The sequence below is a fragment of the Lacerta agilis genome, chromosome 1, assembly GCF_009819535.1.
Source record: "Lacerta agilis isolate rLacAgi1 chromosome 1, rLacAgi1.pri, whole genome shotgun sequence".
Taxonomy (NCBI): Eukaryota; Metazoa; Chordata; class Lepidosauria; order Squamata; family Lacertidae; genus Lacerta; species Lacerta agilis.
Genome location: NC_046312.1, coordinates 43,730,605 through 43,755,330, shown reverse-complemented (window position 1 = coordinate 43,755,330; position 24,726 = coordinate 43,730,605). Strand labels below are relative to the sequence as shown.

Genomic DNA, 24,726 nt, shown 5'->3' with positions numbered 1-24,726 from the left:
AACGCGTTCGGAGCGAGGGCAGAACTACATGTCCCAACATGCACTGCGGAGAAAAGCGAAGCCGACTTGCACAGCATCCCGGGAGATGTAGTTTCAACAATCCCTGGGCTCGTAATTGTGACAAGCCGCGGCGACAGTGAGGTTTCGTAGGAGGAGGAGGAGAATGCATGGGTGGGTGTGATGTGGCGTAACGTGTTGTGTAATGCGGAGGGATAAAGAGAGATTATCGGGTAGGGGTGGAAATTCGTATAGATGTAAGCTCTTCGCCTTTATGGAATATTAGGGTTTACTGCGGCGCACCTGGGAGTTCAGTTTGGCTAAGGGAGCAAGTAGGAGGTTGCAACAGAGCCCCATAAACCTCCCCTCTGGTTTATTCCCAAAGCGAGGCTTCCTTCTGGTTTGCCCCGAGTTGTCTTTAGAATCAGTTTAGCCGCAAAAACTTGGGATCCCAAGGGCTGCAGGAGTTGTTAAAAGAAAGCGCTTCGAACCTGTTCTCCCGGTTGCATCTTTTTGGTGGATTATGAACTTCTGTCCAATTGCTAGCAGGACTTCCGTAGAGCTATGAGTGAAGTTGGTCCGTTAAACTTGGCTTTGGCACTGGGAGTTCTACTGGCAGAAAACTCGTAGAGTTGGAATGGAACCTGAAAGTGATTGCACTATACAACAATCTGATGAAGGATGAAGAGGATGTCAGGAGGGGTCTGCAGTCACAATACAAGTTGCACTAAAAGGGAACAGATAAAATGGACTATAGATTTGTAGTTAGAAGGGACCTCAAGGGTCATCTAGTCCAACCAACCACAAGTTAGGAATCTGCTAGGTCATACATGACAGATGGCCATCCAACCTCTACTTAACCTTCAAGGAAGGAGAGTCCACCACCTCTTGTGGGAATCTTCCACTTAAACAGCTCTTACTGTCTTCCTGATGTTTAGTCAGAATCTCCTTTGTGACTGTCCTTCCTATACACCAGTTCCCAAACACACTGGTGTAGCGCTCAGCACACACTCCCAGAATAATTGTACTTTGAACTAAAGCGCCTGAAACTATGATATATATGTATAAATGAAAATCTTCTAACTATTCATCAATAAGGTAAGATTAGTTGAGCATAAGTGATTATGTTACAGTACATTAACACATTAATAGAAACTGATGCTATACATAAAGTACATGTATTGGTTATTAAGCCAATGCATATCCTAGTCTGAGCATGATACTGAATAAATGTGTTGCCAATAAAGTCACATAGGTTCAATAAGAGATGAACATCCTAACATTTAATTAGCAAAGATTTCCATAGGCGTATACAAGGTTTTTTGAGATCCAAAATGACCAACACGTTTTGAATTCAATAGAATTCTTCACGAGAAAAACCTTTTGTTTCTATTTTGCATTCAGCTGCAACATGTATCCTCACTCTCATTGGACTATAGGGTTGCAATCCTTTAAACCCTTAGTAAATGGCTTATTTCTGAGTAAACATGCATAGTAATGCAGTGCAATGCTACAAGCCTGTACACATTTCTCTGAAAGTAAGCTTCACTGAATGCAATTGGATAAAATTGTACTGTGCTGGTATGAACAGTAGAGTGCAACCACTTTGGATTTTTTTTTAACCATATGAACATTTTATATAATTTTTCAACCATTTTTCTACCTGCATGGTGTACCCAAGGCAACATTCAAAACTCCATAACTACAACACACAGATATCTCATAGTTTAAGGCAAACAAAATGGGATGTCTATCTACTTACCGGTACTCCTGTGATGTTGACTCCTTCTTGATGCCTTTATACAAATCTATGGTGTGATCACTCTTGGAATTCTCTTGACCGTTCTGGTTACCACAAAGCTGGAAAAGGTGTAGGAAATGACAAACAAAATAATCAGGAGGCAGAAGCAACTCACTTCCAAGACAAGGCTACGATGTTTGGGACTTAATAGTTTACAAAAAAAAAATTTAAGAGTAAGTGGACATGATAGTTTATAAAATGGTGCATGTTGAGAAAGTTGTTAGAGCTAAGTTTGTGCGTTGAACCACCGTCAAAGCACAAAAGCTGCTCAAAGGGCTGGTTGGCAACTCTACACGTGTCTTCTGTTTTCCCCAACATAGTGTGATCTGGTTGTAGCTGACCTCAGGAGGGGACTGTAAGCCAGGGAGCTGGATCTGCTAATGGGCAGCTGCACCTCCTTTCTCTATTCACTTAGGTCCCCTAAGCTTTAAGGGAGCATGCTTCTCAGGCTGCTCAAATTGCATACCATGCATAGTCAGTTGGTCTAGATAGGATGAGTCCTGCTGCAATGCTACCACATTGGGCTTATCAGGCAATACAGGGGAAGTTGCCATGGGAAAAGGAGGGGTCAATATGGTTGGTTGGCTAATGGAGGGGCAGGATTTTACTCCATGCAGCATTCCTCCTGGTTGGCTCAGGTGTGTCTGAGTGTGGAGGCTGATCCTTCTTTCCTAGTGTGCTGTATACCCTGAATTTGACTTAGGGCCCTCCAAGCATGCAGAAATTGTTCCACCAGCCCAGGGCTCCTTTTGCATCCCCAAGGTTCCTGGTACCTATGACTGGGTGTTGGGGTTGTGGGCTTTGGAGTGACAAATGTTACATGGTGTATGTATTTTCCTTCTGCTCTTATGGCTAAGTACGTAGGGAACTGTTCTGTGGTAGGCTATCTGAAGTGTGGTCTCAAGTCCTATGTCCACTGGGAAGGATTGTTGGGGTGCTTCCCATTAGCCCACTCTCCCCTGGTGATGTTTCCCAAACTGTGCTTTATGGAGTGTGCCACTATGTCTGTTGGAGTGAGTACACTGTAGCAGTGTACGTTCTGTGTGGGGTGGGTGAGGAAGTGCCTGAATCATTGCAATTATATTGGCTGCCTCCACATGTCATGTGGCCATTGTTAGTGATATGTTAGCTCAGGTATGTTTGAGCTGCATCAGGGAGGGAGGGTGGGCACATCTATCCTTGTTTTTGTTTTTTTGTTTGGAGATGTGTTATTACTAACCTCATGTATAGCAGGCATAGGATGCATCAGCTATAATGTTGGTGTATAGGAGGCAATTCTATGACCTGGCATAAATAAGAATATAGCACAACTTTATCGGAGTGGGGAGCTTTGGAGCTAGCAAAGTAAAGCAGTATTTTTTTTACTGCACTTTGCCTTGGCCAGTACAAGAACTGGGCTGTAGATGTGAAGCTGGCTTTGCCACTCCATCAAGCTCTGCTGAATGACGATTAGGATTGTATTCTAATTTATTGAGAGCAACTGTTGTAGCCCCAACCAAGGCTGCATCACAGTTTAGCTAACACTATCCAAACTCTCAGCGTGATCACTCTCTATTAGACAAACACACACACCTTTTCTCAGGAATCTGCAACCTTAGCTTCTATTGAGGGAATGCCAATGTGGGACAATTAGCAAGCAAATAAATCCTGAAATTGTATCGTATTGTTTTGACTGCTTAATGAGGAGTTGTCCATCAGCCAGTGTAATGATGTGTACAAGATCAGAATGCAAGGTAAAGGGACCCCTGACCATTAGGTCCAGTCGCAGACGACTCTGGGGTTGCAGCGCTCATCTTGCTTTATTGGCCGAGGGAGCAAGCGTACAGCTTCCGGGTCATGTGGCCAGCATGACTAAGACGCTTCAGGCGAACCAGAGCAGCGCATGGAAACGCCATTTACCTTCCCGCCGGACCGGTACCTATTTATCTACTTGCACTTTGACATGCTTTCGAACTGCTAGATTGGCAGGAGCAGGGACTGAGCAAAGGGAGTTCACCCCATCACGGGGATTCAAACGGCTGACCTTCTGATCGGCAAGCCCTAGGCTCTGTGGTTTAGACCACAGTGGCAACCGCTGTAATTGCATAAAGCATAATTTAAAATATAGTTGTTACTCTACTGAGTTTAATTGGAAACTGTTTCATCAATAGCCAGATCATCTGCCATGTCTTAATATTCCCACTGAATATTATTACTTGTATCTTCATTACTTGTATTGTAAGACAGCTAGTTGTTTAAAAACTGTTGTTACTCTGAGCCTATGGAACAACATAGGCTAAATATAAATCCATGACCCGTAGTCTGTCTGTCCTTCTACTCTCTTTCTATCCCTATTCAGGCATTATATTCATGAGTAAGTACCGGTAATATACAAAAGCTGAAAAAGTGGGGCCAGGTATGCTAGTTCCACCACCACCCCATCCTCCTTCACAACTTGCATTACAGTACTTTACATCAGGGGTGGGGAACCCTTTTCAACCCAAGGGGCCACATTCCTTTCTGGACAACCTTCCAGGAGCCACATGCCAGCGGTTGGTAAAATCACAGGCAAATGTGGGCAGAGCAATGAATCTGTATTTTACCTTTGTGTGGTAAGCTAGTTTATTCACAGAATTGCACACCCCTCACTAACCTCCATGTAGGCAAGCAAGAAACGTAATATGTGTTAAAGGACAGTTTCCAGCCATAAAAAACACCCGAGGTTGCAAAGCAGGGATGGTGAGAGGTGTGGTCTGGAGAAGCCTGAGGGCCAGATAGAGAGGCCTGGATTAACATGATTAACTAGTACTTTGTTATCCCAGGCTGATACTGACATGTACTGTAATTTATGTTTTGCCATGTCTAGAAGCTACACAGGAAACACCTCATAATTCAGTATTATTCTAGTGAACAGAGTGCTGAGTGCTTTGCATATTTTAGTGACCTTCTGATGCAGGAATCCTGCTCTGCTCCTGTAGATTCCCTGGGCAATGTAGAACCCTGCAAAACTATTCAGAGACCTATTTGTATTTTTTATTTTAAAAAAGAAACACCTGCATTAGCATAGATTCAACTGTACTCATGCGCAGAAAGACACATGGAATTTTATTAAGAATTGGGGGGTGGGGGAAGTGTCAGTTTTTCTACTGAAGAGCTTGTAGAATATGAACAGTCTGGAGAATAATGTAGCTTGGGCCCTGAGCATATGTATGTGATGTGTTGTATATTAGTGGTTTGTAATAAGAGTTAAAAGGGAGCCCCGACTTCCAGCAGAGCACAATTGAAAGCCCTTACCAGCTAGTAAAATGACAGAGACCAGACCGAATGCAAGTGAAAAGCAAGGCGGCTAGTTAAGCCTGACCTTTATTTAAAAAAACTGTTGCAACAGGGTGCTCCCCCACACGCAGGAGAGGAGGACCCAGAACAAAGGTGTGCCCTCCCTTATATTATTGTTGTTGTTTAGTCGTGTCCGACTCTTCGTGACCCCATGGACCAGAGCACGCCAGGCACTACTGTCTTCCACTGCTTCCCGCCCTTATTTCAAATTGCCCGCCCTGGAGTCCAAGACCACCCCCCAGATACATCATACCTACATCACAGAAAAGGCGGTCTACAACAGAAATCTGAGTGCGCTGTTTTTACCCTGTCTGCCAGGTTACCTGTATGGTCACTTGACTGGATTACCTGGGGAGTCTGGCCATCCTTTGGTAATGATAATACTTAATTCCTCAGCCAGGTCACAGGCTCACCCTATTCACACCTTAAATATACCCTTAAGGCAGGATTTGTGAGGACAGAGAAAATGGGGATGTTTCTGCATTTCCTTCCACCTTGTAGAGCAGGGGTAGGCTACCTAAGGCCTGGGGGCCAGATGCGGCCCAATCGCCTTCTCAATCTGGCCCGTGGATGGTCCAGGAATCAGCGGGTTTTTATTTGAGTAGAATGTGTGCTTTTATTTAAAAAGGCATCTAGGAATTCGTTCATTTCTCCCCCCAAAATATAGTCTGGCCCCTCACATAGTCTAAGGGACAGTGGACTGGCACATGGCTTAAAAAGGTTGCTGACCCGTTGTAGAGAAATATTTGAGGTGACTGAGTCAAAATGACATTAGGACTTTTCCTATGGGTTTCACATATTTGGTTTTATATATTTATATATGTGTTTGCTTGGTACATTTATGAACATTATTCTTATAACAGGTTATAATGCCAAACCACAACAACAGACACAAGTTCAACTCCCCCCCCCCCCCATGAATTTTACTTGGTGACCTTACTCAACTTGATCTACCTCAGAGTTGTTTGGATTTCAAGTTTCAAGAATGAAGCTGCCCTACACCTTGGCTTCGCTACCTAGGAACAAGGCCACAGCAGGTTCCTATTTTCATAGTTTTTCCGAAGGCACTGAAGGCAGCCTACTATTGAAGTACGGAGCCCTACAGTTCAGGGTTCCTGAATGTTTATCGTGGCTGTGCGCAGCCATTTCGCAAATGAAGAGAGCCCCAATAGCTTTGCTTGACGCGCTGGCGTATGCTTATGTATGAAGGGGTCGATGAGAACGAGGACGCTGTACAATGCTGGGTTTCCATGGTAAGAATCCAAAGAAGCTCAGATGTGACCGGAAAATGGCGGCTCGCCGCAAAACATTAAGCGGTAGTGTTGATTGCCCACAACAAAGATGGCGACAGAGCCGTCAAGCCGCCCGCTGCCCTCTTTGCAGGTATTGAGATGCACCACAGACTTCATTCCTTCTGACGCTCTTCTTGTGTGAGCTAAAGGAGGCCGCTACTCCTAGGAAACATTGCAGCAGGGGCAGAGTTTCGCACTTTTCTCTAACTCAGCTTTTATTTCAATCCTCGGCGATTTTTCCTCAATGAGAAAACTAGTTAGTTACAGCTCTACCCTCTGAGAGACGGGCGGACAGGCCGTCGGGAAAACCTGACGTTATTCCTAGAGGGTTTCTGTTTCCTTTCGGACCGGGGGCGCTCTAGCTCCTGTCTCTATGGTCGGCCGCGCGCGCGCTGCAGCCTGGTCTTCTGACGAAAGGCGCTCAGGGGCGGCCCCTCACGTGACCAGCGGCGTAACGCGACGGCGCCTGTGGCTCATTGCGGTGCGTTCGCGGCCTAGTTGCCTTTGCCGGGTTTAGAGGCGTCGCGAGGGAAAGGCCTCGTTTCCTCCGGCAGCGCTTGCGGTGAGAGGCGGGTGACGTCCGGGCCGCTGCCGCTAATCCTCCTCAAGGAACGGGGAGGGGGCGAGGACATGACGGGCCTCGCCGGCATGGGGCACCTGCGGTACTGGGCGCCACTCTAGCAGGGGGCGGGAGCGGGTCGACGGGGTTGGGGGGGGTCTGCTCTTGGTTTCCCCGGGGGAAGGGGGAATGGCGGAATCCGCGACCTACAGGCCACGGGGGGGGGAGGGGAGCTGGGCGGCGGGATCGGGTCCTCTTTTGCGGGGAGGGGGCTGTTTGGAGGTCCGTCCCCCCTTTCTTAGCGGATGGGCGGAGGGAAAGGATGTGGGGGGCGCTAGTGGGCCACAGCTTCTTAGAAAGGGAGGGCCACACTCAACCGCCCTGCGAGTTAGCCCGTTTAGAACGAATCCCCTATAGTTGTTCCTGGTAGCCCCCCTGCGTGTTTTGTACAGGGGCCTGATTCACTACGTGCGTGTTCAGAGCTTGACCAGCATCAAGCTTTGACTCGTACGTGTGAATGCATAGCTGTCAACCTTTCCCCTTTTTGCGGGAAATTCCCTTATTATAGCATTGGGAAACAGCACGGAGGGTTGACAGTTATGGCCATCGCAGATCACGCACCGTAGGCAGAATCGTCATATTATTAAAAGCGCAGTGTTCTTGAAAGGTCTCACTCGTGCAAAATACTATTCAGTAAGCTTCTATGTGGCAGTGCGTTTGCAAATGGGTAATTTTATTCCAAAATGTTGAGCAGCAAGCTGAACTTCGCTATCTTTCAAGTTCAGCGTGTAAAAATAATAATCCTGCAGTTTCTATACTTGCACATACGAATAATCTCGTAGAAGTACCTGCAACATGCCCACATAATGTGGTTGGGATCAATCATTCATAACTGTTTTAAGTAGCAGGTTATTGTTCCTTTAATGCAGGCAAGGCTGAGGGGTGTAATTGTAATGAATCTGCACATCTTCAATGGAGGTTTTCCATTATGTGTGTGAGAAATGTGTTTTAAGCCTTAATAACATTTACTTGAAATGAAACCCCAATGGAACTTGGTATGAATTAGACTTGCAGCAGAAATAATGCTGGGAGAGCTGGCAAATTGATCATAGCTCAGTGGTTGAGCATCAGCTTTGCATGCAGAGGGTCTCAGATTCAGTTCCAAGCATCTCCAGGTCAGGCTGGGGGAGACCCTAGTCTGAAATCCCGGAGAGCCACTGCCAGTCAGCCTAGGTGCTGCTGAGCTAGAAGGCCGTGTGGTCTGACTGCTTTTTAACTCTAAATATCTCCAGAAAATTCATGTTAAATTAACACTGAACATTTCAGATCTTTTTATGCAATTCCAAAATACAGTAGTTCATAGTCCTCTGGCTCTGTTTCCGGTGACTCTTAAACTAGTTGTCTACTTGTGTTTAGGCAACATTTTGATAAAATAATAAGAAAAATGTATTGTGTCTATAATCTATTTTTTCTTGTTATTTAAGCCAAGATGCCACCAGTTAATCCAAACTTGCAATCTGGTGCAGACTGATTACTGATATTTGTTCAAGCATAAAACAATATATAGCAGGATGAAGAAGATGCAAGAGGAGTACCTTAAAACAATTAATACAATGTAAATAGCATAACTTTAGGTGTATCAAAACAAACTTCTATATAATCTTGGCATTTTTTGTTTTCTAAGCATAATAGTATTGCAAATACTGTACTTTTGTGTATAACACGTCCCCTATTGTTGGGGACTCCCAATTTCAGAAAATGGCCCAAAGTTGTTGAGCTTTTGGGAGGGGAATCACTAACCCGGAGATTGCAATCGCTCCCACCGCTCTCTAACAATCGCTTGCATTTGCTACAAGTGTCTGCCCGATCGCCAACAGCGGAAGTAAATATTACGCACAATTCCCGCAGTGGCAGCCAATCCTCAGCAGCCCTTGCCGCAGCAACCAATCACAATACAAATTGCCAATGACAATCTGCAGCTCGCAGCTGCAACCAGTCACTCGTGACCCCTACCCACTACCCATGTATAAGATGCCCCCAGTTTTTAAACCTTTTTTGAGTAAGAAACCCTAGTCTTATACATGGAAAAGTACATTATTTTGTGGGTCACCTGTATTTATTAATATATCTATTTCTAGACCACCATACATTTCAAGGTGATATATATGTGTTAAACATGAAATATCATTTGTAAAAAATACAGATTACCATTAAGGTGACTTGGTAAGCAAAAATTAAACAGTTGCAAAGACCTGTTGGTATTTATAGGATTGCTGGTGGAAATGTGGTTTGGTGTATGACTATGTCCCTCTTAATTTAAACTTTATTTAAAACTATTTCAACAAATGAGAAATGGAAAATATTCTGGGATCATATAACATGACCAGTAACTTTTTCTCTTTCATGCATCTAAAAGCCTGACTTTATCCAAGATTTTTACTATCTGACTCCCCCCCCCTTAAACTTTGAATTCTATGGAGTTCATCCTTTAACTCCTTATTTTTCTCTTTTCATATACTGAACAGCATCACAAAAGCTGGATTCATTAAAATGCCATATTTGCAAGACAGTGCTGTACATGTCTACGCAGAAGTACCATTGTTTTTCATGGAATTTATAAATAAGTGCAAATGGAAATTCAGTCCCAATGTCTCATCTTTATTACACACACATGTATTTCACCTTTCAGGATACAAATGCTTCCGAGCTAGCTTATAAGTAACATTAATCTATGTTAAAAAAAGTAAAGGAACACATGATAAGAAGTAGCAACATACAGAGGCATTGGGATTCTTTCCACAGGACATATGGTGGTAGATCGCCCTCTGGGAAGTGAGGGGAAAATCTACTGGAGCAGGTTCTGATGTAGTCTTTGCATGCATTTCCATCTCTGGAATCCTTCCCACAGGACAGTTGATGGCTCTGATGTGATATTCACCTGCATCCCTCTCTCCTGGAATGCTCCTGAGCTCTTGTTTATTGTCTAGCTGCCTTGCCAGTATCCAGAGCTGAACATGACAGAAATAAGTTTTAATTTATTCCTTTATTTCTTGACATTTATTCAATACACAAATCTTTTAATTTTTTTAAATACTATAAGACTACTTTTTAATCCAGGAAAATCTTCTCAAAAGTCGGGGGTGGTCTTATACGCCAGGTGGAGAATCTGCGGTCGAGTATATCTCAAACTCTATATTTTAACTGGAAAAGTTGGGGGTCGTCTTATACACCGGAAAATACGGTAGTTATATGTATTTCAGACTATGGCAGAGCTCTTTATTTTAAAGCAGCATTCTAGGAATAAGCACTTTTCTCCATCCATGCCAAGGTTTTTGGCCAGGTTTTGTCAGTCCTTCAGTCTTTCCAGGTTTATCTATCTCTTTACTGCTAACTTGTTTAATATATAGTTATAACTGATTTGAACTTCTGCAACTCCTGCCTGCTAACCTTCCTTCCAGCAGTCAAATTAGAATGCTTCTCTTGTAATCTTCAGACCTAACACTGCTGTAATTTCATTTGTGACTTGCTTTCACATGTTCCCCATTGTTTTCTACCTAGGATGTGGATTTCCTGAGCGGAGAGAATTAATTAGAAAATGTAATGCTGCCCTAAACTGTTTGGATAAGGCATGCATGCTTGACTTTTATATAGTAGTGAGAGATTAAAAAGTATACCATGTCAGTTTTTCATGCTGTATAAATATTTCTTTGTACTTTGTGTGATTTAAGTGCTACATTCTATATTTTAATTATGGGTGTTTATAGTTGTAATTGATTTGTTTACTTGCAAACCCCTTATAAGTTTGTTTTGGCATTAAGCAGTATGCAAAAGTTGGGTCTTCAATCGGTTTCACCTGCTACACCAGCTGAAGCCGTATCTGGATTGGAATATTCTGGCCACCATAGTCCATGCATTGGTAGCTGGATTACTGTAATGCACTGCATGTGGGCCCACCCTTTCTGGCAGCTCTGCTAATGGGGACAGATGGCCAACAGCATATAACTCCTCTGCTGAAACACCTGCACTGGCTGCACATATCCTCCCAGGCCAGGTTCAGAAGCCCAGTTGGCTTTCACTAGAAGTCAGGCATTTGGTGTTTCGTTTACTTCATACATTCACAATCAATCAGGCAATGAGGTGGTGGACTTTCACATTCAAGTGGCGAGCTTGGTGACTGAGCATGGACTTTATCCAAAAAAATTAAAGCAATACTGTACTGTATGTACGGGAGTGGGCGGGAGGCAGGTCTGCTAAATATGTCAGTGATATATCCATTGTATGATTGCCAATCCTGCCTCTTTAAAATAGGATTTTAATTATTTATTGGTTAATTTATTCCTTGGAACAAAGGGTAGCAATAATAATATTTTTACTAATCTTCTAAATGTTTACTCATAATTGGTAGAAGATTGATTCATGGAACAGCATCTAATACCCCCCAAATGTTTAGGTTTTCCACACCAGACAGATGAAGAGCGTTTTTCTGCTTTACATTTTTGGGGCTTCCGTCCCTTTGTTTTTCTATTATTGCCCAAGACACTCTCTTTTCCTTTATCTCTCCATCTTTCAACTTGTTTTCTTTATTTCCCATGCCTGCGTTCCTGTCTTGTGCTATAATCTTACTTATTTATTGACAGCCATTCCATTTTCTGCTCATGAATCCACACTCCGTTCCACCTTCAGATGCTCCTCGGACCGACTACTTCAGTCTTCCCTAGATCACTATAAAGTCAACGCTTCTTTATCCCTTAGATATCAGTTAACCTTTCCCTTGCACTATTCTTACTGTTGCTTGGTTAAATTATCATTCATGTTGTAATGTAGAAGCTGCCTTATATTGACCACTTTCAGACATCACATTAAACTTTGGTATATCACGAGAATAAGCCTAAGCGAGTCTGGGGCTTGTGTACTGCAGAGAGAACTTTAGACAGTTTTGATTTCATTTTTTTATTAACTGCAGCTTGAGGTGACAAACCAATCTGACAAACTCTGGTTAATCTTAACTACCTGTGGTTGGAAAGTTATTTATTTGATAAATCATAGTTAAGATTAACAGTAGTTTTTCAGGTTCAGGCAACACAGACTGTTATTACAAAAATTTAGTGACTATTTCAGAGGATTTAAGGACACACAAACCCAAGGCTCACCTAGACTCATTCTCATTATGATAAAAGATAGTTTCTTGTGTCATCCAGATGCAGCAGCTGTTTGTTCATCTTGTCCTATATTGTTCAGTCTAACTGGCAAAAGCTTTCTGGTGCTTCAAATAAGAGTCTTTCCCAGCCTGAAATCTTTTCGTTACGGATGCCAACAACTGGACCTGAAACCTGCATGCAAAGGTTGCTCCACTACTGAGCTTAGTCTGAGGTCATTTGGTTAGAGCAAGCCTTCATGCTTTTTATTGTTGAGCTTTAGGTTATTGTTGGTCTAGTGCACCCATATTTCATTTACTTGGAAGTAAGTGTACTGGTTTCAACAGGACTTGCTTTCAGGTAAACATGTATAGAATTGAACAAATAAAAGGATTAAGTGCCTTGTTGTCTAATATTTACTTTGTTTTGTAAATGTATATGCCACCTCTTTAAAATTTTATTTTATTTATTGTAGTAATAATAAAATAACACAAGCAAACAGTAAATACCAAGATGATACAACACCAAATCTAAAAACAGGGCGGCAGCAGACAAAAACAATCCAAGCAAAAATTCCAACTCCAAAAGCAACCTCAAAAACATAGTAGGTTGTATCCAGTTGATACTGTTGTCCAAGCACAAGGGCTTTTGATCCAGCAGGAGCAATCCTCCTGAGTCAAAGCCATATTAACACTTCATATAAAGCACCAGCACCAAAATTGTACTTGGAAGCACATGGGAATCTAGTGAGCCTGCCTAAAAACTTGTGTCATATGGTTCCCATAACGGTAATAACCGATGCTTTCCCCATGGGAGAACTATTTTCTCATTGGAGATGTATCTTATCACTGACATTGCTGACATTTTGTAGATTGGTGAGGGTACTTTGACTAGGACTTTGGGAGGGCTTGAGGATTAGTCATCCAGCATTAAGCTGGAGTTCCCCAGTTTGGATATTATGGGGAATTCTGGCGTAATACAAGCCAGGGTCATCACATCAAAGCTGGTGTGCAGTGAAGGGAGGAATATTCAGCTCAGCTGTGATTCTTATCCAGAGTGGGCCATTGTGGGTATTAGGATCAGCTGTGTTCCCAACTGATCCTTTTATCTCTACGAAACTTGCTAGCCTTACCTACATAGTGTAGTATTTTGTGTAGCAACAGCCTGAGGTAAGAACCATGCTCAATGGGCTTTCTCTGTAGGTGTTTCACAGTTAGATATCTCATCATATCTGATAACTTGGCGCAAAGGTGTGCTTAGGCAGCCAACTGGTTTTTAAGAGTTAGGCTAGAGCTGCTGTTTTCTACCTGGTTTTAAGCATCTTGCTCATTTAGGGGTAGAATAGAAACAAATGTAAGCAAGCACTGATTTGAAGCTGATGGGTTCATTCTTTTTCTAGGTTACTGCTAAAAATGTCTTTTCCGCCTCACTTGAATCGCCCTCCTATGGGTATCCCAACACTTCCACCTGGAATTCCGCCTCCACAGTTTCCAGGTTTTCCTCCGCCTGTACCTCCTGGTAAGTTTTCTATCAGAAGCTTGTCTGATCAACCTCATTCTTCTATATTGGTCAGTAATATCTTAAAATTTTAGGTTGGCTTTTAGTTTTTCTTTGTGACATGTGTGAACAAAATACAGTTAATCCTGCAGCTTCTATACTTCCTGAGACCACTTAACAGTTCTGTTCCGCCTATTTAGTACCTGATTTGAAAAAATATATAGTTTTTTGGTAGCTCTTGCTCAGAGACTATTATTGCAACCTCTTTATTTCACAGGGACACCGATGATTCCTGTGCCAATGGGTATTATGGCTCCAGCACCAACTGTAAGTATTGCATAAGCCACTGTTCACCGTAAATATCTTTTTAATTTAAATGATAAATTTGAAAAAAAATTCCAAGCAGTTTATAAAAAAGCATTAAAATAAATAATAAAGCCACAATTAGCAGCATCAAATATTAAAACACAGCATATGTAACACTGTACTGATCCCATATTATAGTTAGCAAATTGGGAACCATTCCCATGAACACATGACCCACCCTCCTTCAAAACAAAGTCCTACCTCCTCTTTTTGGCTTTAACCATGTTTAATCATTGGATCTGCACTGACACTAACTATGGTTAGGGTGATGTCTTTGAATTTGAAAAGAATGCGCATGAAAAATTGCAAGGCTATAACAGTGTAACACATTTAAATACAAGGTTCCTGACTTAATGTTATTTCCTGTATGCTTTTATTTATAAAGCATGTGTATTGCAATTTGTAAAGTAGAATAGACTCAAAGGAACTGTATGAAATTTCCTTTGCAGGCTCATCTGTTCAGGCAAAAATAATAAATGCTAAGTTCCTGCTTGGTACCTTAGGAACAGTGTTTTTAAACTTACTAATTGTTGTAGTGAAAAAAAATCACAAGAGGTATTTGTTCCTCATCTTTCAGGTTCTGGTCCCAACTACCGTGTCAATGGTCGGAAAGCATATGGGAGTTAGAAAGGAACATCCAGGTCTAAAGAACAAGGAAAATGATGAAAACAGTGGTCCCACTACTACTGTTTTCGTAGGCAACATATCTGAAAAGGCTTCAGACATGCTTATACGACAGCTTCTTGCTGTAAGTGGAATTACCTTTTAGAAAGCAACCTTGCAGTGTGTTGATTAGAGATTTTAGTGTTGCTTAATTTTTCACTGATTTCATTGACTTTTTGTATTCTTTAAAATGTTAGTTAAATTCCTGCACTTAAGTGTTCCATATGCATGCAGGGTTTTTTAGCTCACCTCTTCCCCACACCTCTGGAAATTCCTCCATCAAGATCAGGGCCCTCCAGACCATATCTCATGAGACATGAGGGGCTGCCCTATAAAGATATATAATCTACCCCCAATAGACAGGCAAAAAATTCCTGCTTTGCAGGGGGTTGGACCAGATGACCCTTGTGGTCCCTTCCAGCTCTACAATTCTATGATGATGATGATGATATTGATATTGATACCCCACCCATCTGGCTGGGTTTCCCCAGCCACTGGCTTACAGCATATACAAAATTGTAAAAACATCAGACATAAAAAATTACTCAATACAGGGCTGCCTGAATCTATGAAATGCTAGATTATTGCTACATATTATTTCAGCCCTGAAGCTAAGTACTGTACAAATTTACTGACTTGCCAACCTTGTGTGTTAGAATGGTCAGTGGTGGGCTGATGTAGTTTAGGCTGTTACCAAACTAAACTCTTGAAGTGGAGAAGCTGTTTTCATGGAAAATAAGGCTAGGTTATGCCTTCACTAGCAGTATGTCAATGGTAATCACAAGTTGGGAGAGTACAGTTGCTCTCAGGTCCTTCTTGAAGATTTCCCACTGTGAGAACAGGATCCTGGACTAGATGGGCCACTGGCCTGATCCAGGATGGCTGGCCTTATGTTCTTTAGTGGAGAACACTAAAACATATACATTAAATCAGAAACTGAAATGGCAAATACAGTCTATAAAAATAACAATAAAAATCAAAGATGAGCTCCAAATGAATTTCAAAATCAAAAGCAGATTCCTATCTAATGGGTTACAATGACACAATTAAAAAACCTAGATTGGATTTGAAGGGCAAATGTCCAGGAAAGAATAGGTTTTCATTGTGTAAAGTTTAAAAAGATATTTCTGTCTAGGAAAGAAGTTCCAAAGCTGGGGCACCACTACTGAAAAGACCATATCTAATTGCTATGCCTCAGATTATAGGAGCAGATGCAACAGGGCCTTCTTGCAAAGATTTCAATCAAGGAAATGAGTATTTGGAAGGAAATGGCAGACCTTCAACTCACCAGGGTTGCAGATTAGGGTTTTAAACATGACAGCTTTTAGAATCATAGAATTGTAGAGTTGAAAGGGACCCTGAGGATCATCTAGTCCAGTGGTGTCCATACTTTTTTCAAAGAGGGTCAGATTTAATGAAGTGAAGGGCCGTGGGGGCCAAGCAAAGTTGTTGACCCTTTTTTTAGGATGGAAGTTGTTGAGCTTTTTTAGGGTTGGAGTTGCTGAGCTGCTTTTAGGATTGAAGTTGTTGAGGTTTTTTTTAGGATTTTACCCCAGGAAATAAATGGGCCGCCTTAAACTGACCGGCGGGCCGGATTGGGACCCTGAAACGAACTGGACATGCCTGATCTAGTCTAATCCCCTTCAATGTAGGAATATGCAGCTGTCCCATACAGGGATCGAACCTGCAACCTTGGTGTTATCAGCACCTTACCCTAGCCAACTAAGCAATAATAAATTATCATGATTAGTAGGGTTTTAAGGAATTATAAGTGAGATCCAATTCTGGCAACCCATTTGCACAATGAGACTTTGATTTCTATTTTTCCCTGTCCAGCCACATATGAGCCCCAGAATTTGCCCTGACGTGTCGCCTAGCCCTCCAGATTTTGGTCGTGCAAGTCCCAATGCATGATCGTGCCTTACAAGATGCAACTCTATTAATATATAGAAGTACAGTTCTTAATTCATATTTCACTTTAAACCAGCTTGTTTTTAAAGAGACACTTTACAAATAGGGAAGTGGTAACTTAAAAATTTTGTTTAGTGTTTTAAAAAATCTGGTTATTTTTCCTCTCCTTTTAAAAAAATAATCAAACCCACTGAGAGATAATAGAGGATATGTTTTAAGACAAACTTTTAAGTGCAAGGAGTAAGGAGCTGTCTGTGGAGGTGATAGAAGAGGTTAAATAATAATGATTAGCAGGGTTGTGAGAATAAAATACTAGACACCACCACAATTATTAGGTGTGCAAATTTCTTTTAGGATGTCTTCTCAACTGACAAAAATTTCATTGAGAACTTTCAAGAGTGAGAAGTTTTCTGAGTAGTAAAAAAAAAAATCGCCTCAATAAACATTATGTTAAAAATATTTTACAGAAATGTGGCTTGGTTTTGAGTTGGAAGAGAGTTCAAGGAGCATCTGGAAAACTTCAAGGTATATATCCTTTTTTGGCCCTTTAATAGCTATGAGGATATACGCAAGCTTGGTTAAATTTCTGAAGTGCCCACGCTTCAGCAGCAAGGGCTTAATTTTATTTTTCCTCTGAGCTATTCTGTGAGTCAGTAAGTGTATCGGCTGGGACACAGGTTGTGCTTCCACTGCAGATCAACTGTGATCTGGGCCCTTGATCTGGTACTGCTTGCTGCCCAACTGTACTGTACCAACATAGTGCTGAGAATTAATGCTGCCATGCTAACCAGCTTGCCCTCCTGCCAGAGTGGATTGTAACTTTATGCAGCCAGTTAAATGTTGCAGCAACCTAGTATAAAATAGTAACTGACCTTAATGGGATTTCAGATGAAATGCAGCATCACAGGATGGGTACAGCCTTTATCCTCTGAATTGCAGTTGCTTGGGTTTATGGGATTGGTCTGAAGATTTTTCTAAGGCATTTAAAAATGTGTTTTAACTGAGGTCCTGACATATTCTTGGGTGTAATCATAAAACAAATAGTTGAAATAGTTGACATTAAAGGCAATTTTGTGTGTGTGTTGCTCTCGGGTGCATATATAATTTTTTAAATTTGCTTTTATAAATCTCAATTATTCATCCCCTAGCCTTTGGGTTCTGCGAGTATAAAGAGCCAGAATCTACACTACGTGCACTCAGGCTACTACATGATCTCCAAATTGGAGAAAAGAAACTACTTGTGAAAGTTGATGCCAAGACGAAGGCTCAGCTAGATGAATGGAAAGCGAAGAAAAGGGCTTCCAATGGGGTATGTTGTGTGTAACTATGCTAAACTGGGACAGGAAACAATTGAATTACAAATAAATTGGATTGGCATTAAGTGCTCTTAGTTCTTTTACCTGATTTGCTTATTCTCTGTTGCAATTTAACCTGCTATGCTGACTTTGTTACACCTCTTCTGCAGATGACTGTTGCACTGTTCTTTTGTTTAATTTTCACGATTGGAATTTGAGTGTAAACTTCAAACTCCCGAGAAACTGGATTGTAAAACTTGCTGATAGAAGAAGGTTAAGGGATGAGCAGTAGGAGGCTCTCAGATCAAATCTGACCATTTTCAGGATGAAACCAGATGCCCTGCTCTCTGCTAAACTTGCGGATCCAGAGTAGAGTCTGCCAACTCCAATAATAAAATAAAAAAATCTGATTCCAGCTGGGTGTGACCAGCAGGAAAAGCTTTGCTTAACGTACAAAATTGTACACCTGCTTGCATGTCCTCTGCCAGCAAGCACTGTGTCCATATATATTCTCAGGCCACCATAGCTCAACCTAACCATTTAAGTGATAGCTTCATAACAAGCACAAGCAGGTGAACCTACCCACAAACTGCATGTCAAATCACATTTATAAACACCCTCCAATTAAGATTGGAAGAAGTGAGGCATATAATAGCCCCAAGAACAGGCAGCCCCTGGCTAAGATGCAAAACATGAGGAAATCAATCTAGAAAGTGAGTCATTTCACACAGGTGCACTATATCAAAATTTCAAATAAGTTCATAAGTTGCAAGTCCGTGAATTTTTTTACAGGCTTGCCTATCAACACGTGAATTCACAAATCACTTTAAAAAATGTATCTAATATAAGAAGCTGTCAGCTAGTAATACAGTGTTAAAGGGTCTAAACCACTCAGCCTCTTGGGCTTTCCGATCGGAAGGTTGGCAGTTTGGATCCGTGCAAGAAAGTAGATGCTAGTGCAAGTAGATAAATAAGTACTGCGGTGGTGGGAAGGTAAACAGCATTTCCATGCACTCTGGTTTCCTTCATGGTGTTCTGTTGTGCCAGAAGCTGTTTAGTCATGCTGGCCACATGACCCAGAAAGCTGTCTGTGGACAAATGCTGGCTCCCTTGGCCTGAAACGAGATGAGTGCTGCACCCCGTAGTCTCCTTTGACCGGACTTAACTGTTCAGGGGTCATTTACCTTTACCTTACTAATAATATAGCTTTTCTGGAGTGATAATGTTAGAGAGAGAAAAACAAAATATTTAGAGTTTTTTTATCTTGTTGTAAGTCCATGGCCAGGGCTCAGCCAAAGAAGATGTGAAATATAGTGCATTTTCTTACTTGTAGTAACTTAAGCAATCTTGCATAGCTTGCAGTGTTGCTGTACTCTAGCAGCTGCTGCAAGCTCCCAGTTCACCATTCACTATAATTTGCCTCACCATTCACTATAATTTGTCCTTGGGACAAGGAAGGGATAAATAAAGACCAGAGCAAAACACAGCCAACCCACTCACTGAAACATCTTAAAAAGTGTTTTAATGCATTGTTAACTTTTTGCTACATTTGTTTGATAAAATAGTTAAAAGCTTTTAATGAGCTAAATTTAGTTACCCATGTGCCACAGAAAGGGGTTCAGGGTTTACCCTTTTGATACACAGCCTGTAAAGTAGGAGTATTTTAGTACAGTGGTACCTCGTGATATGTACCATCCCCCTTACGAATGCTGCGGGTTACGCGCTCCGCTAACCTGGAAGTATATGCCCCTTGTTGTGACCTTTGCCCTGGGATGCGAGCGGAAGTCGCGCTCGGGCGGTGCTGCAGCAGCGGGAGGCGCCATTAGAGAAAGCGCGCCTCATGTTACGAGCAGTTTCCTGTTACGAACATACTTCCAGAACGGATTAAGTACGTAACACGAGGTACCACTATTTATTTCACATGAGCAGGCAAGAAAGCTCTCCATAAATTCCTGCTGTCTTAAAATATGGAGAAACTAAATAAGGCAAATATCTGGCTCTACTTAACTTCCATCCCTGACTAGTACTGTCTCCCCCTTAATTTCTTTTACTAGCACCTAAGCAGCAGCACCTATTAGGTCATTTCAGGCTGTTCCTCCTTGACATTGCAGCTTCTGCACCAGCTGAAATCCCCTCCTGCCCCTACTTCTTAGCTACTGCTTCTCCATAAGCCTCTATCTCTTTCCTATTCACTCTTTATCCACTTGGCATTTGACTGGACATCCATCTCTTATTCTCAGGTGAGATTCCCATCCCCTCTTTTTAAGGCAAGAATTTATTATTTAAGTTCAATACAAGTGTAGGGAGAGGGGGGGGAAAAACATGATAGGACATTGCCTGGTTTTTTCCACTGCTCCTTAGTAGCAACAGTAGTGACAAATGTTGGATGGGATGGAAGATTTTTAAAAAAAGTAATATGCACATTCTTTTTCTGTATTTAGGTTTTCCTTGCAGCCAGGCTGTAGGCTGAGAATGGCCTGGAGCAAGTTGAAGTCACTTGGCCTCAGGTCATTCATACTTCCATTTGCAGATGAGAATTTATCTATTTACTATTTCTAAGGAGGAAAGTGGGGATTTTCATTTCTTACTGTATTTGCTTCTGTGATTTATTTATTTATTTTTAGATTTAGAATTGTTGTGAGCCCCTTTGAGCCTTCTGAGAGGCAAGCTGTAAGCTTTTAAATATATAATCATTAAAGTTTTGTAGGCAACTGTATATATTAATGTTTTTATCAATAGTTAAAGGTCTATGTTACATTCATCTTACACGGAAAATTGAAATTCAGCAATTCTAGTGTGGAAGTGACAGTCTACAGATATGTATGTTAAAGCAGTTTACACACATGTATTGTCATTGTGCGGTATGACCACTTAAATGCAAAAGTCTGTTTTATACTGCAGACAAACTTTGTGCATAAGTTTGGTAATATGTGATGTGACCCAAAGGGTAGGTTGGTACAGTGTTGCCTTGTATGTATTCTCCACTTGGTTGAACAGCATTCTTAATCCTATGGAACAGAATATTTCTATAACTTCTGACATAGCATAGTAATTTGAAACCTGCACCGTATTATGTTGTACTTGCTGCATAGAAATATCATATAAATCCACACAAAATTATTTTTATTTCTTCAGAGAGCACACACATTGTAGTGTAGCTTTCTCTTTAAAGTTTGTGCCAGGCTTCAAAAAATTCATTTGCCCTCTGTTATGTGTGATGAGCGGCAAGCATTATTCTCAGCTTGAAAGGTCGTGGTGGTTCCTGCCACCACCCCAGCTTCAAAATTGGGAGGAAGGCGGCATGGCAGAGGAACCAAAAGAGACTTGGCTATAAAGGATTGGCTGGCACGGGAAGTGTTGGATCTTGCTACCTAAATGCATCTTATGCACCTTTGTATAGCACCCAAGAGTGCATGCAGCTCCCTTCACCCAGGAGTTATTGGGTACCACTTCCCAGAAATACACAGAGGACCTTCCTGCAGCTAGTGCCAAGCACTACAGTACTCAGCTGGTCTTTTCTGAAGGCAATCGTGTGTATGACCACACTTCAGCTTTGTCAGCTGGTTGGTTCTGTACAAAACAAAACATTTTCAATTCCAGCAGCACAAGCAGGGCTTTAGTCATAAATTTTTAGCTTTGTCTTCCAACAATGAAAATAAGTAGTAGAGTGCTAGGAAGGCCTTTTGTCTTGAGAAAATGATGGGGATATATGTGAACTTTCTGGGTTTGCCAGTTAAAAAATTCTGTGTATCTTGTGAGGACTAAGGCTGGGCGATGTATCATCCAAAACTGGCTGAAGTCCATATTATTACAATGGTTTCATAATTTTTGACCTGGCAATATATCTCAAATCATGATGTGTGTTAGGGTTCGCCGATATATCATCCAAAACTGGTTTGAAGTCCATATCATTTTGGTTTCATAATTTTTGACCTAGCAGTATATTGAGAATCATGTGTGTATGTGTTATGCAGAAATCCCAGTGTGGGAAAACTGAAGCCAGCCAATGCCTCTGCATAGCTCTATCCTTATTTCAGACATTGTGATGTATCAGTATATCGTGATGTTTAGCTGGTGATATAGCACAATGTTGAAAACCAGATGTCGCCCAGCCCTAGTGAGGACCTACTAGAATTTGTAGTTAAAAGGCTGATTGTAAGGATGTTAAGTACACCTAACATTTCCACACGCTAACTACATGTAAGAGACCTATCTAGTTCATATGAAGTAAACATTTGAATGCCGTTCTGCTATGTCCCATATGCTTGACTTCAAGATTTGTGTTATTCTTTAGAACACCAGGCCAGATACTACAACTGATGATGACGAAGCCCTCGATGAAGAAGCAAAGAGAAGAGACCAGCTAATTAAAGGGGCCATTGAAGTGTTAATACGGGAATATTCCAGCGAGCTCAATGCCCCCTCCCAAGAGTCTGACTCTCATCCCAGGAAGAAGAAAAAAGAAAAGAAGGAGGATGTATGTGTTTTGATTTTGGACACAAACAGATTTACTTCATCTCCCTACATAAGGGCCAAACCCTGTGCCAATACATTAGCTCAAAGCATCTGATGAGAACACAAATCAACAAACCTTGATGTTAGCAGCAGTTTTCATGTTTCATACTGAAATTAAATCAGTTCTAGATGCCAAACCCTGTGGATGTTGTAGGTCTGTGAACACAAAGGTCACAAATGCCTAGACTTCTTGGAGCTACAGGTTTGAATCTCAGCAGGTTTGATTCAGCCTTTCATCCCTTCTAAAATACATGTATTGACGTAATTGCAAAATGTTTTTTTTAGATGGGGAGATGATTTTAAGACCCTAAAAGAGATTCTGCCTGTTATGTTTGCCATCTTAAGTGCCCTAAGTCACTGGGTCATAGAGGTTTGCACTGATGTTATAGCCACAGCTCAGCTGATTGGCAGCCCTTCACTGTCCTGATTTAATTATGTTTGTGCACATAGCTAAGAAGCTCTTTCTTATCCTTGAGGGATGAAAGCCATGATGTTACAAAATGGTTTGTTAATATTTGGCTGTTGGGCCAGCTGACTTCCATACTTTTTAAGTGTAACATTTGACACAAAATGCTATAATCCCCCTTCTGTGGATAACCCTGCTAATGATTACACTAATTTTTGCTTTCCTCGGGGGGGGGGGGGGTGTACAGCTTAGTAGTAATTATGCCAGCCTTGAAAATGCATCATGATTGTTTCAATGATGGGCTCTTAATACCTGCCACTCACAGCAAGAAATGGAGGTGAATTTTGGTTTCTGTCTGCAGCCTTTCTTACTAAGCTTAAATTTCTCCTTTATGTTGTGCTGATAGCAAGCAGTAAGATAGCTTTGGCTGCTGGTGAAGTGTATGAAAAGGCAGTGCAAGAAACAATGCTTCTCGCTCAGGGAGTGAGTGCGCCTCCCACTGTTCTTTAGCCTCCACTTAACTTAATCTTGCACTGATTTTTTAATTTTTTTGCAATCTGCACTTCTTTATGGGCAAGTTATGTCTCTCTCTTTAAAAGTTATTATCCATGCTATGGATTGTGTTATGTATATAATCAAGAATATAATGGTATCGAGAGACATAATGGTATTGAGAGGTTACTTTTTAGAAGCCCACATTAAAAGAACTGAATATTGATCTTCCTCCTTTAATAACTGCTAGTTTTAGGGTGATCTGTAGCCACACCTTGCTGATGTAGCTGGGCTTTAAATTAGTGTGGTCTATCAGAACAATGAAATATTTAACTGTGTCCTTGTCTTCCTGCCCCTTGAAATAGTGGAAGTGCATCTTTATTTTGTAAGGATGAACATGGTACACGAGCATGACTTCTCATCCCCTTATCTGTTGGGAAGTGTGGGACTAAAAAAGCTCTGTGCATGGTGTGGGGAGGGAAGTATATAAAATTGTGGTGGGTGCCGTGTAAAGCTGGTTTTGAGGCACTGTTATCCCCTTTATTGAATGCTTATAATTGTGACTGGTTCCCTTGCCCATTCTGTTTGTTGAAAAGATGAGGGATAATGTGGGAAATTTGAGAGTGCGGGGAAAAGAAATGGCAAGTGAAATCTGACTCTTGATTTCAGATGTGGGGAACCTCGCTAATTTGCAGTAACTGTTGGCAACCCCCCTTGATATAATTACAATTTTGCGAATTAGCGAGTAAGAAACGAAACGAGGCTTATAATAGTACCACAAAAGGCCACTTTTAACAAGCGTAGCTTAGCTTGCAAGATTTCCTAGAATGCTAATGTCCTGCAATTTTAAATGGAGACATGCCAGGGTGAGGTGGCACCCAGCAAACCTTTGCCGAGAAGTAGATCAGTAAATGGAGAATTAGCGAGGTTCTTCTGTAACTTTGTTGAGTCAGACCTACGGTCACAGCAATGCAATATTGCTTATTCTGCAAACATACAGAACATTGTTTTTTTTCCAGAGTAGTGTGCAATCTATTTTTTAAAAAAGAAATCTCCGTGGATTTTTCCGCAGATTTTCCGCAGATTTCCAGTGGCCCCACTGATACCCTATCCACTCATCACCAAGGTTCGTTTACATTGTAGGCTTTGACAATGACTATGTTTACTGCTAGTTACCAGATTTGTGACTCGTGTCCATCTAATTTTTTTTCATTCATTTAACATCAGACTGTGAGGTTTGGTACTGCAGAAGGCCTTTATTTATCTCTTACAAGACTGGTACAAAACATCTAACCTTCAGCTTTTCTTTTGGTTCTCCTGTTTCTGTGCAGATGGGTTTTAATATTCTGTCTCCTGTTCTGCCCCCACCCCTTTCTCTCTTACAGGAAGATATAAATGCTATTGAAATGGAAGAAGATAAAAGGGACCTGATATCCCGAGAGATCAGTAAATTCAGAGATACGCACAAGGTAGTATACTTGT

The 24,726-nt window shown here is 41.5% G+C and overlaps 1 protein-coding gene across 4 annotated transcripts in view; it reads left to right on the top strand.

Moving 5' to 3' along the window:
- The first annotated feature begins 6,812 nt into the window (after nucleotides 1-6,812).
- RBM25 (RNA binding motif protein 25) overlaps nucleotides 6,813-24,726 on the top strand; it is a 34,443-nt gene continuing 16,529 nt past the window's right edge. Inside the window, exons 1-9 of one of the 4 annotated variants that reach the window (XM_033146388.1) lie at nucleotides 6,813-6,886; nucleotides 13,499-13,617; nucleotides 13,874-13,923; nucleotides 14,540-14,710; nucleotides 17,004-17,061; nucleotides 17,685-17,845; nucleotides 22,126-22,308; nucleotides 24,317-24,370; nucleotides 24,630-24,713. In XM_033146388.1, coding sequence (XP_033002279.1) covers nucleotides 13,512-13,617; nucleotides 13,874-13,923; nucleotides 14,540-14,710; nucleotides 17,004-17,061; nucleotides 17,685-17,845; nucleotides 22,126-22,308; nucleotides 24,317-24,370; nucleotides 24,630-24,713 — 867 coding nt within the window. In that variant the 5' untranslated portion in view covers nucleotides 6,813-6,886; nucleotides 13,499-13,511. Of the gene's footprint in view, nucleotides 7,068-13,498; nucleotides 13,618-13,873; nucleotides 13,924-14,539; nucleotides 14,711-17,003; nucleotides 17,062-17,684; nucleotides 17,846-22,125; nucleotides 22,309-24,316; nucleotides 24,371-24,629; nucleotides 24,714-24,726 lie in introns of all 4 variants that reach the window. The other 3 variants (XM_033146382.1, XM_033146376.1, XM_033146394.1) reach the window with 3 other exon arrangements.